The sequence below is a fragment of the Lactuca sativa genome, chromosome 8 (genome assembly GCF_002870075.4).
Source record: "Lactuca sativa cultivar Salinas chromosome 8, Lsat_Salinas_v11, whole genome shotgun sequence".
Classification (NCBI taxonomy): Eukaryota; Viridiplantae; Streptophyta; class Magnoliopsida; order Asterales; family Asteraceae; genus Lactuca; species Lactuca sativa.
In genome coordinates, this window is record NC_056630.2 from 155004836 (window position 1) to 155018182 (window position 13347).

General features: G+C 39.0%; 1 protein-coding gene across 1 annotated transcript; it reads right to left on the reverse strand.

Annotated features, from left to right (window-relative positions):
* Window positions 1–3248: 3248 nt before the first annotated feature.
* Window positions 3249–4595, reverse strand: LOC111886650 (NAD(P)H-quinone oxidoreductase subunit N, chloroplastic). Its single transcript, XM_023882907.2, has 4 exons — window positions 4064–4595; window positions 3864–3980; window positions 3667–3752; window positions 3249–3543 (listed from the first exon to the last, which is right to left on the reverse strand). The coding sequence occupies exons 1-4, from the start codon at window positions 4448–4450 to the stop codon at window positions 3480–3482; spliced, it is 654 nt and encodes a 217-aa protein (XP_023738675.1). The 5' UTR covers window positions 4451–4595; the 3' UTR covers window positions 3249–3479.
* Window positions 4596–13347: the final 8752 nt, after the last annotated feature.

Below are 13347 nucleotides of genomic sequence, written 5' to 3' on the forward strand. Positions count from 1 at the left end.
GCTACCTCTACCATGTATCACATATCAATTAGCTATCAAGCTATCTCTACCTTTAGCCACAAAGGCTACCTCTACCCTTAGCCCCAAAGGCTACCTCTACCGTTACCCACAAAGGCTATCTCGACCGTTAGCCATAAAGGTTATCTCTACCATTAGCTGTAAAGCTATCTCTACCACATATCAATAAATAACAATGCCACACACCTCTAAACAATAAGTATACCAACTATCATAAAATGGGTTGGGCTTGGTACCTTAGACCCATTGGTATGGTGAGGAGAGTCACCTCACATTGCAGAGCCTCCCGCATGAATTCCCTAGCTGCTGCCCTGCCAGCTTCCCGATCTGTCACTACCAAGCAATATACCAAATTAGCAATTGGGTCCTATACCATAATCCTTAATCCATGCATGGGGTAAAATGACCATTCTACCCCCTGGCCCAGTATAATCCAAACTTCGGACCAATGCCAAAACAAAAGCCCAACACTAGGTAGGCTTTCCATGCCCACTAATGGCCCAATTTTCCAAATTGGGCCTGACTCCTCTAATGGGCCTTACCTTAAGCCCATACATATTCCTGGCCCAAAACATCTGACTTTTGATGGTCCGCTAAGGCCCAAAGTCTACTGCCTGGCCCAAACCGAGGCCCAAAACACTCCAAGCCCATAACTGATGAGTACGCGAGGCGTACTCCCTTGTACACTAAGCGTACTGGCTGAAGGTGGTGTACATTGTGCGTACCTGCATGTACACCCATCGTACTCCTCTGTTAAGCCACTTTTGCATTAAGTGCTTAATACTCTACTCCAGAAGCTACAATTACAGATTCAAGTCCTCTTCAACATCTTAAACCATAAAGTTGCTTACTTGATGAATTTGCATGACCCACTTAAGCTCAAACTCCAAAAATGATAAACTACTTCCATGGAAATGGTCTTAACTCATGCATGAACCCATTAAGACCTCCAAGACAACAACTTTCTGCCTTAGGGACTCATTTAACACTGAGAGTGGCAACTCTAAGCCTGAGAATCAGATTTCAACCATAAAGCTCCATGCTTGGGACCAAAAAGGTCCAAAAACCCATCATAATAGATCTAAGCATTTAAGAGGAAAATTTCAGACTTTATACCTCAAGATGATCTGAAATGAAGCAACAATCTCGAATCTACAACTTCTCCTTTGAACCACCACCTTGCTTTGCTCTTCACTTGCTTGTAAAATGGATTTACAACACCATAATGCTTTCTAATGGCCTCCAAAGCTCCAAGAAGACTCATGGGAGGATGAGGGTTTCATGGTAGTTGTCTAAAGATGAAGTGGAGGCTGACCAATGAGGCACATTATTCCTTTTATAGTGGCATAGCCCTAAAATTAGGGTTTAGAAACTCTTCCCGTACGCTGGGCGTACGCCTCCAATACCCGCGTCCACTTTACACCCCTACGATGGGCATACCCCAACTTACGCTAAGCGTACCCACCTGGCTACTACCATGCATGCATGGGTTGAAATGCAAACTTTTCCATTTAGGGACCAATTCTGCCAACACTTCGAAGTACTATAATTCCTTCATTCAATGTCCATTTCCGACGAACTTTATACCCACGAAAAGGTGGCAAGAAGCCCTATGCTCCTAACCACACACCCAAGCCTTAGAACCTTTAGAATAAAAACCCTGGACCCATAAAAGACCAAATCGCTTATACCCTGGGCCTCCGAAACCACAACCGAAGTACTTTTCAAAACGGGGTGTTACAGACTGTATGAGTGTAGGCCACAAGTATCGGTAACGCATCTTTACCAACCTACCAGGGTTCTCTTTATTGTTCGACTTACCTCGGGAAACGACGACGTGAAATGTATTGTGGGGATGAGGGTCTAATCCTTATAAATGCTTTCCTTACCGAGCGAACAATAATTTTACTAAGGAGATGTCATTAGTGATGTCAGTTGGTTAGTGGTGAATCATTGGTAGACTAAAGTACACTAGAACTTTGTTATAATTATTAGTTGTGCATCTATTGCTTGTATCCGACGATTGCTCCTTTGCCTGACTTTGATCTCCCAACCTTGCTTCCCTCTCCTAGTCCGGTTTAATAGCCTCGACGTAAATGGTTCGGAATACCATACATCGTTATTCTGGTCCGGAGGTACATACCTCGGTAATTAGGTACATACATCATTACCCTTCTAGTGTATGTAGGTAATATAATCATCACCGATGCTTCACAAAAGGTATTTTTGTCCTAAAATAATAGTTGAAAGAAAAGTTCAAATTAAAGGACTTTGGATCATTGGGATATTTCTTAGGATTGGAAATTGCACAATCAAAGGAGGTAATTATGGTTTCGTTACACAATGCAATTAATTGAAGATGCATTTGGCAGATAAACCGAAAAATACTCCAATAAAACCACGAAGCTCTTTGAATGCTGACATGGGAGAAGATTGTCATGATCAACCTAGTATATATAGGAGGTTGACTGGTAGAATGCTCTACTTAAGCATCACAAGGCCTGATATATCTTTTGTAGTTCAAAAATTGTCACAATTTATGTCCAATCCTAAAGTTGTACATTTCAATTATGCATGTCACTTACTAAGATACTTAAATCAGTCACCGGGTCAAGGTATTCTTTCCTGCATGTTCAAAGTTTCAATTAAAAGGTTTTTGTGACTCAGATCCGGAAAAGTGTCGAGATTCTCGAAGATTAGTCACTGGTTTTTGTATTTTCTTGGGTGATTCATTAGCATCTTGGAAGTCAAAGAAGAAGCCAACAGTGTCAAGATCATCAGCAAAGGATGGATATAGGCAATGTCTATTACAACATCTGAATTTGTGTGGTCACGACAACTTTTAAAGGACTTCAATATTTACATCAAAGCACCAACTTTGCTCTTATGTGATAATGATGCTGCTCTCCAAATTGCCACCAATTTAACCTTCCATGAACGAGCAATATACATACAAATAGATTGTCATTTTGTTCTTGAAAAAGTGGTTGATAAAACAATCAAATTACTTCCAATTCGATCTTCATTACAACTTGCAGACAAGTTTACAAAGCCTTTACCAAGTACCAAGCTTCAACCTTTTGTCATCAAGATGGGTCGCAAGAATGTCTCCATCTTGAGGGGGAATATTACTGAGTCTTATTGTAATTTAGAGATAAAGGATATTTCTGTCTCTTAAGTTGTTTGTTAGCTTGAAGTTGTTATGTTGGTTAGTAGTTTAGATTTCCCTCTTTCATGTATAAGTGTAATGATTCACATTGATTTCAATCTGAGAAAGACATTTTCCAGATTCCAATTGTAATAATTAGATACAATGCCAGAATTACATGCATCAAGAACGAATCATTGACTAGGTAAATAAACTTTCATGTTCATAAATTTCTGTGTATACACATGGTGTTCATCAAGAACACTGAATTTTTGGGCTTGTAAACTCGTTTGATTTCATACATAAAGCTAGATCATAAAGCTTCATTTGCTGTTAATCCTGCAATGTCCTTGAGCGGTGTCCACACGAATTTTCTCCTGTAAATGCCGCCTCAGTTAGATAATTATCGAACAAAGCTTAGAAACTTAGTTCTATGCCCCATAGCTCAGTAGTAAAACGATCATGAGACCTTAAAGCTAAAGATTGTGAAAATAGCATACCAGTTGCCACATTCTGCGATGACCCTAACTTTGGGCCGGAGTGTAGGGAGCAGTGCAAGAAATTGCAGTTCTGCTTTTGAGAGAACCTGCAACGAGAAAAACAATTTTGGATTGTGTTTATGACTTCATGTGTTGGAACTTGAATAAAAATTATAATAATTAACACAAGTTCAAGTTAAGTTTGTGTTTAAATTAACCTTCGCTTCTAGGATCCAGACCACCAAACCTTTAGCATCTGGAGGAAGCAAAGATAGCCGATAATCAACCTCTGGTGGAAAATACCACCTTGCAATCGGCTGCTTTCCAATATGAGCCTGTGTATTTCAAAGAGTTTTTACCTTTTTTTATCGACAACCATGAAAGTGAAGACATAATGAGGTGCAAAACAAGAACTCACAGGACAAACTGGATGAATCTTGGTTAATGTCGTCTCTGGGTCGCCTAAACCACGAGCTGATAGGTCCAAGAACCGGTAGCCTTGGTACCTAAGCCGATTAAGATACCGGCCTTCGTAGCCTCCCTCATGTGGAGGATATATAGCAATGGCTTTGTGTTCTTCGACATCCGATAGCCATTTTCCAAGATCAGGCTTTAGAAGATCTCCTCCGACGAAGTCTGAAAACTCTCGTGCACATTTTATAGTTTCTTTTTGGTACTTTTTGCGTGTCAATCCCTTGTTTGAAGTCGAAACTCTGGCTTTTACTGGCGGGTGGCGGTGGTGGTGGCGGAAATTGGGTGAAGAAGGTAGGAGTGCTGAATGGAAGGAGCAGGCCGTGGCTGCCATTTTTGTGAAAATTTCAAGTAGGGTGTTGGGGGTGGAAAGTTGCCATTGGAGAACATGTGAAAATGAGTGGATTGACGTTGGTGGTGTTCTATGGTCGGAAAACAAGATAAGGAAAATCGTTTGTTCTTCATTTGCTTATTTGATTTTACATTTTCACCGTTCTATTATAAGAGTATCTTCAACTCTCCTTTTTCAATAACAAAAATTTAGTAGACAAAATTACATAAATGGTCTCTTGGTTTACGAAAAGTCAAATTTCAATCCATGGTAATTCTTTTTGATAAATATTGTCCTTTGGTTTCTAAAACTCTTATGGTTTTCTAAGCTTCTTTTCCCTTTTATTTTATTTTAACTTTTTATTAGCTTATTCCTAATATATATATATATATATATATATATATATATATATATATATATATATATATATATATATATATATATATATATATATATATATATATATATATATATTAATAATTATATAAATAGTATGTATTCATATTAATATCTTATAACCAAACCCAAAACAAGTTGTCAAAACATTCGTTCGTGCCTCCCCTGATCATTTTTTACACTCCATCATTATTTTTGGAAGGTTAGAAGCAGTAGCTCAAGTTCCACATGTTTGCAGGTTTATCGCAAACCTACTTCTTGTTTGAATATTTAACATGTTGGTATGCATGTTGGGAACCACCATTTGTGTGACTCCTTAGTCTTGTGTCTATTGGAAGATAGTGTTGGAATAGTGTGTAAGGCTGCAACTATATTAGGCAAGTATTTGACCCGGTTGTGCATGGTCCTTTTGGGTTGCCTTCACCATAGCAACTTGATAGGATGATTTATTAAGAGAGAGTAAATATTATTAATATATTATGAGAATAATATAATGAATAATATATTTGTTATTTGATTAATATAGGTCATACAATTAATTAGAATTAATTTGGTGACTTAAAGAGATTAATTAAATAAAGGGGTATAAACTGTCAATTGTTTGATAGTTAAGCTTTAGACTGTAAATCCATTGGGATATGCTTTGGACGAATTCTAAGAGTGTTAGGATAGCCTAAATCGTCCAAAGGCTTATCTATGGAATGGATTTGGATAGCCTTAAGAAAAGATTATCCAATTAGGGTTTAGGTTGTAACCCTTAAGGAGTCTACAAGTATAAATAGACCCCATAGCATAGGGAATTCGATACATCTCAAAAAGTAAGAGAACCCTGGCCGAATTCCTTCCCTCTCCTTTCTCCTAAATCATTCTTCTTGCTATTGGTGTTTGTAAGCCATTAGAGGAGTGACATTTGTGACTCTAGAAGCTCCAAGACCTCAAGATCAACAAGGAACTTAAAGGTATGATTCTAGATCTGTTTCAATGTTCTTATTTAACCTAATTAGTCATTAGAAGACTTGGATTCAAAGCATGTTTATTAGAAAGCCTAGATCCAAGCATTAGGGTTTTGCATGCGCACATAGGAAAGTTCTTATGGCTAAAACCCATCAGTGGTATCAGAGCCTAGCTTGGTTTTCTTTAAATTGTTGCTTGATTAACTGAAACAAACCTGAAAAATTCGATTTTTAGGTTTCTGAGTCACTGACTCGGCGAGTCCCGAGGTGGACTCGGCGAGTAGGCCTGACTCAGCGAGTTCCCTTGTGCACTCGGCGAGTCCAGGCGTCAGGAATGGCCAGATTCGGGATTTTTTCATAATTATCTTATGGAAACTTACCTTAATCATAATAGATCAATCTAAATCCGATTTTTTTATATATGACTATTATCTTGATCTAGTTAAAGGTATTTATCAACTAATAAAATATTTAATTTCCTTATATGATAATTAATTAATTATTTTAATTATTTTGGTAATTATCTTGAATAAAAATCAAATATAGATAATTAGGATATTAATTGTTAATTGGAATTATTTGTTATTTGATCCTCCATGTTTTAAATGTTTAAAACTTACCCTCAAGTTTTGAAATTTATATTTGTGATTAAAAGTTTTAATTTAGACAACTTAAATTTCAAACCCTAGATTTTAAAAGTTTTAAAATACAACCCTATACTAATATGATATTACTAGAATAATATATATATATATATATATATATATATATGTATAACTAAATGCTAGTCTTATCGTTAGTAGGCCTCATTCACGAAGCCGATCTATAAGGTAGGTATAAGGTTGCGGCCTATAAAATGGCGCTTAATGGGTGTACACTCACACCTACCGCTTGCTTGATTGGTGGAGGGTCGTTAGCCGAACGGGTAGGATAGGGCAACCTCATCCTCTCATTAAAAGTATAATAAGAAATATAAAGTAACTACACATATTTTTAAAATTTCCCAATCCTAGTTACTTTAGGAAAAGTGAATTGATGCAATCCCATAAAATTACACTTTGCACCTTGCTAAGATGTTAGTGGAGCGTGTGTGGTTTACCGGCACACTAATTGGTTCTAAGCGAAGGTGCAAAGGGTGATTCATTGTTTATCATAGTTCGATGGAGCGTGTGTGGTTTACCGGCACATCGAATAGGTGATCGTTACAATGAAGGCACCATGTGAATTTGCATGGTAATTCACACCTGCTTTGTGATCCTCGGCATCCCAGTCACAAACAAGAGGGGCATATCGAGATTTAAACATGCCATTGAATAGTTTCAATGAATCTCATCCGAACCTAGGAATTCTCAAAAAACACTTAGGACTAATAGTTTAGGTTTTGTGATGGAGAATTAGTGAATCGTCATTCACTTACCTTCAATTTATTTGCATGTTAGATTACGGCATCCCTTTTCTAGTATGTAAATGTTATTGTTGGATCCTAGCCCTAATTTTTCTTATTGGGTGATAATTAGGGATTCTTATTCTAATCTATCTTTGTCCTTTTCTAATTGTAGATGTCGTACGCAAACAACGCTGCTGCTAGTTCTTTCACGTTGATGAGCCTTTGCCAAAAGGTCACCTTCGATGGAACGAACTTTAGCGAATGGATAAGATACATTCGCACCATTGCTCGCTATGAGGATAAGGAGTATGTACTTGATGAGAAGCTCGAGAAAATCAACCCCGAAGTTGCTACTCCCGCCGAAATCACCGCCTTTGAAACTCATGAGCGAGATGCAATGAAGGTACATTGCATCATGATCGCCACCATGAACTCCGAATTCCAAAAGTCCTACGAGGACATGTACCCGTAAGAGATGCACCAAGACTTATTGGAGAGATACCATCAAAACGTGAGACAAGAGCGTTATGAGATTTTCACCAACATGATTTCCGCGAAGATGGGTCATGGAGAATCTCTTACCGTGCACCTGCAAAAGATGCAAAGGTATGTCGACCGCCTTCGTAAGTTAAATGTTGACTTCGGTGAGGACTTGGCAATCGACATGGTGCTTCACTCTTTGCCTCCGATGTACAACCAATTTAGGATGACCTACCACATGAACAAAGAAGAGGTCACCCTAAGCAAGCTCCAAGGTCTCTTGAGGGTTGTTGAGAGCAACTTCAAGGACAAGTCTGTTGCACCTACTCCCAATCCGTCCGCTGCTCCTGTCTTGGCTATTGGTCAAGGAAAGGGAAAGAAGAGGAAAGCTTCATCGAAGAACTATCGTAAGGTGAAAGCCCGAGATGGTGCCTCTTCTAGTGGGACCAAAGTTGATCCCGCTAAGCCCTGCTCTAACCCAAAGGAGGCAGAGTGCCACCACTGCCACAAGATAGGACATTGGAAGAGAAGTTGCCCAGATTACCTGCAAGCAATCAAAGAGGGAAAGATCAAGCCATCTTTCGCAAGTATATACACAATCAAATCTAACGATTCTAATCATGCTATTTCTTGGGTTCTTGATACCAGTTGTGGTTATCACATTTGTTATAATGTGCAGGGACTAAGAAGAAGTAGGGATGTGGAGCAAGGAAGGATCAATCTAATCATGGGGAACAGAAGATCGTCGCCTGTGACCAAGATTGGAGTGTATTCTTTAGTGCTTAGAAATAGTTTGGTTTTAGATTTGAACAATTGTTGCTATTCGCCAGAAATGGCTAGAAACATCATTTCATTTCATGGTTTATATAGACAAGGATTTAGATTTTCTTTTAATAATGAGAATGGTTCTATTTTGGCTTATCTAAATGGTGTCTTTTACTTTGAAGCTATACCATGTAATGGAATATATGAAACCGTTATGATTGTTGATAACTTAGGAAATGATGTTTTGAATATTGATTCTTCCACTAGTATGGATAAAGCATCCTTGTGGCATTGTCGACTTGGACATGTCAACAAGAAACGCATAGCCCAACTCCAAAAGGATGAAGTGTTGGAGTCATTCGACCTTAGGGAAGATGACACATGCGAGTCTTGTTTGCTTGGAAAGATGACTAAGCCGCCCTTCACGAGTACGTGTGAAAGGGGCGAGGGTCTATTGGACCTAATACATACCGATGTATGTGGACTGTTTAGATCAACCACGAAGGATGGGAACCGCTTCTATGTGACTTTTACCGATGACTATAGTAGATATGGGTATATCTACTTAATCAAGCAAAAGTCAGACACCTTTGAAAAGTTCAAAGAGTTCAAGAATGAAGTGGAGAATCAATTGGGCAGGAAAATCAAGATGCTTCGATCCGATCGGGGAGGAGAGTACCTAAGTCTTGAATTCCACGATTATCTCAAGGAGTGTGGAATAGTTTCACAATTGACGCCTCCTAGGACACCGCAGTTGAATGGTGTGGCAAAAAGGCGTAATCGAACCTTATTAGATATGGTTCGCTCTATGATGAGTCGTGCTTCACTACCAATATCTTTTTCGGGGTATGCCTTAGAGACTACCGCCCATATCCTTAACCGAGTCCCTACTAAGAAGGTTGCCAAAACACCTCACGAGATGTGGACAGGGAAAGCTACCTCGTTGGCACATATCAAGGTTTGGGGTTGCGAGGCTTTCGTAAGACGAGATACTCACGACAAGCTTGAACCTCGAAGTGAGCGATGTATTTTCATCGGCTACCCACAGACATCCTTTGGATATCTCTTCTTTAGACCGAAGGACAATGTTGTCTTCGTTGCGAGGAGAGGAGTTTTCCGAGAGCGAGAACTCATAAGCCAAGGAGACAGTGGGAGGCAAATCGAACTTGAAGAGATTCAAGAGTCGATAGATGAAGGAACCTCTACCGCTGGCACTCAACCCAAAGAGGAAACTCCGGTTGAACCGATTGACGAATCCTTACCTCTTAGACGTTCCGATAGAGTTAGAGTTCTACCCTAGTTTTATGGTTTTCATATTACTACCGAAGGGGACACGTATGTTAGTGATGGTACACTAATAAATCTTGATGAACCTAATAGCTATAAGGAAGCCATGGCAGGCCCGGAGTCTGCGAAATTGAAAGAGGCAATGGATAGCGAGATCCAATCCATGTATGATAACCAAGTTTGGAATTTGGTTGATTATGTGCCCGGACGTAAAACCGTTGGGTGCAAATGGATCTTCAAGAAGAAGACCGACGTGGATGGGAACGTACACACATATAAAGCGCGATTGGTCGCGAAGGGCTTTACTCAAACTCCCGGAGTTGACTATGATGAGACCTTCTCACCAATTACGAAGATTAAATCTATTAGAGTGATGCTAGCAATTGCCGCATTTCATGATTATGAGATTTGGCAAATGGATGTCAAGACCGCTTTCCTTAACGGAAAGTTGGCTGAGGATGTTTACATGGCTCAGCCAGAGGGGTTTGTGGATCCGAAGCATCCGAATAGAGTGTGTAAGCTTGAGAAGTCCATTTATGGACTTAAGCAAGCGTCTCGCAGATGGAATCTTTGCTTCGATGAGAAAGTCAAAGAGTTTGGATTTGTACGAAGCGAAGACGAATCTTGTGTATATGTCAATGCCAGTGGGAGTATAGTAAGCTTCCTCGTTCTGTATGTCGATGACATATTACTCATAGGAAACGACATCCCGACTCTGCAGGAGGTTAAGTCCTGGCTCGGGAAGTGCTTCGCTATGAAGGACCTCGGAGAGGCTTCTTACATTTTGGGAATAAGGATAGTAAGAGAAAGAAGTAAGAGACTAATTGGACTTAGTCAGAATACTTACTTAGAGAAGGTACTGAAACGTTTTAGTATGGAAAACTCAAAGAAGGGAGAACTACCGATACAAAGTAATGCCAAATTGAGTAAGACTCAAAGTCCGAGTACCGAAGCTGAGATAGCAGAAATGAGCCGAGTACCATACGCTTCCGCAGTTGGCTCAATCATGTACGCTATGACTTGTACTCGCCCTGATGTAGCCTTCGCCTTGAGCATGGTTAGCAGATATCAAGGGAATCCTGGCAAAGCACATTCGATTGCGGTGAAAAACATCCTTAAGTACCTTCGGAGGACGAAGGAATGGTTCTTAGTCCTCGGAGGGAGTGATGACTTGAAGGTGCGAGGGTATAGTGACGCCAGTTTTCAGAACGACAGGGACAACTACCGTTCGCAGTCGGGCTGGGTCTTTACCCTAAATGGAGGAGCAGTGACATGGAAGAGTTCCAAGCAGGAAACCGTAGCTGATTCAACATGCGAATCAGAGTACATTGCAGCGAGCGAAGCGTAGCAGGAGGCAATATGGCTAAAGAACTTCATCGGTGATCTTGGAGTTGTACCTGCCATAAAGGAGCCAATGGAGATTTTCTGTGATAACGAAGGCGCGGTTGCCTTGACCAAGGAACCGAGGGATCATGGTTGATCAAGACATATCGACAGAAAGTATCACTTCATTAGACATCGTGTAGAAGAAGGACAACTCGTAGTGAAGTGGATATCATCAAAAGATAACCCAGCAGATCCGCTTACGAAGGGACTGAGTAGGGTTAAGCACTTGCAACATGCTAGGAGTATTGGGCTGAAGGATGATATTAGCATAGATTAGATAGTATTAGAAACGTGTAATAGATAAATGTAATTGACATTTGATGATTAAATAAAGGAGTTTTATTTATGAGTAATGTTACTATCTTATGTTAGTTGTTTAGCTATTGTTTCACTTTGCATGTTTTGACTTCCAGAATAATTGAGTTTATTAGGAATAATCGAATTGTTCAAGTGGTCCACAATCGTTCATATGTTGGGAGTAGATATGAATGAAGATTGTCATGAATTGGTGTGTAGAATGTCTAAATGGTGTTAGACATAGCAAAAGATTGCTGCAACGTTCATGAGTGCTTATGAACTAGTTTTGAGCATTGGAATAAACCCGCGCTTGCTGGAATGACCTTATGGAATACGATATAAAAGGTGATCGCAAGACGATAATATCATATAGTCTTAAAACCTAGATATATGGTTTATTATTTGTTAATTGATTGTACATTGATAATACGAAAACGCATCAGTAACTTGGTGTTATAAAACGTATTGTTGTGTATAGTTGGTTAATGAGTAAGTAAATGCATATAAGTCGAAGTTTATCTGTAAACTTTTATCTAAGAAGGTAAAAGCGATATCTCGACCGCTCGATGATTTGATTTGACTTATGTGCCGGGCCCGGTCAGAACTAAATTGATGTGTTCGATTAAGTTCTATGTCAAATAATTCAGAGATCAAGAAACCTAAATGCTTGACTAACCATTCCATAGGATTGTCAGCATGATACCTAACAGAGGACTGTACGTTCCCTTATCTAAAGGACAAGATTGATTAGATCAGAGTTGACAGCGTCTTTGAGAGCTACGATTGCAAACCGAATTGTACTTGTGCATATAGTTACTAGACTTATCCAAGTGGGAGACTGTTGGAATAGTGTCTAAGGCTGCAACTATATTAGGCAAGTATTTGACCCGGTTGTGCATGGTCCTTTTAGGTTGCCTTCACCATAGCAACTTGATAGGATGATTTATTAAGAGAGAGTAAATATTATTAATATATTATGAGAATAATATAATGAATAATATATTTGTTATTTGATTAATATAGGTCATAGAATTAATTAGAATTAATTTGGTGACTTAAAGAGATTAATTAAATAAAGGGGTATAAACTTTCCATTGTTTGACAGTTAAGCTTTAGACTGTAAATCCATTGGGATATGCTTTGGACGAATTCTAAGAGTGTTAGGATAGCCTAAATCGTCCAAAGGCTTATCTATGGAATGGATTTGGATAGCCTTAAGAAAAGATTATCCAATTAGGGTTTAGGTTGTAACCCTTAAGGAGTCTACAAGTATAAATAGACCCCATAGCATAGGGAATTCGATACATCTCAAAAAGTAAGAGAACCCTGGCCGAATTCCTTCCCTCTCCTCTCTCCTAAATCATTCTTCTTGCTATTGGTGTTTGTAAGCCATTAGAGGAGTGACATTTGTGACTCTAGAAGCTCCAAGACCTCAAGATCAACAAGGAACTCAAAGGTATGATTCTAGATCTGTTTCAATGTTGTTATTTAACCTAATTAGTCATTAGAAGACTTGGATTCAAAGCATGTTTATTAGAAAGCCTAGATCCAAGCATTAGGGTTTTGCATGCGCACATAGGAAAGTTCTTATGGCTAAAACCCATCAGATAGATCATGCCCACAGTCACAACTAGTTTGTAATCTTACTATTAATAGTATGCTTATTTTGGATTGCGCGCCAAAACGATTTAAACGATAATTCACAAGAGAAAAATAAAGCGGATTTAGTTTGTTAATTTATTAGAGATTAATAAATTAATAGAAACTGTGAAATATAGTTGTTTTGTGACTAAGCAAGCACTCTCGCGAACCCTAATCTCATTTATATAAATAGAGGTGTTTGGATAACTTTGATGGGGTTGGAAAACACTCAAAATTTGTCAAAACCCTAAGCCTCTTGAAACACTCCTCCATCAGCCAAGGTTTGGCGCATCCCACCACATATTTGA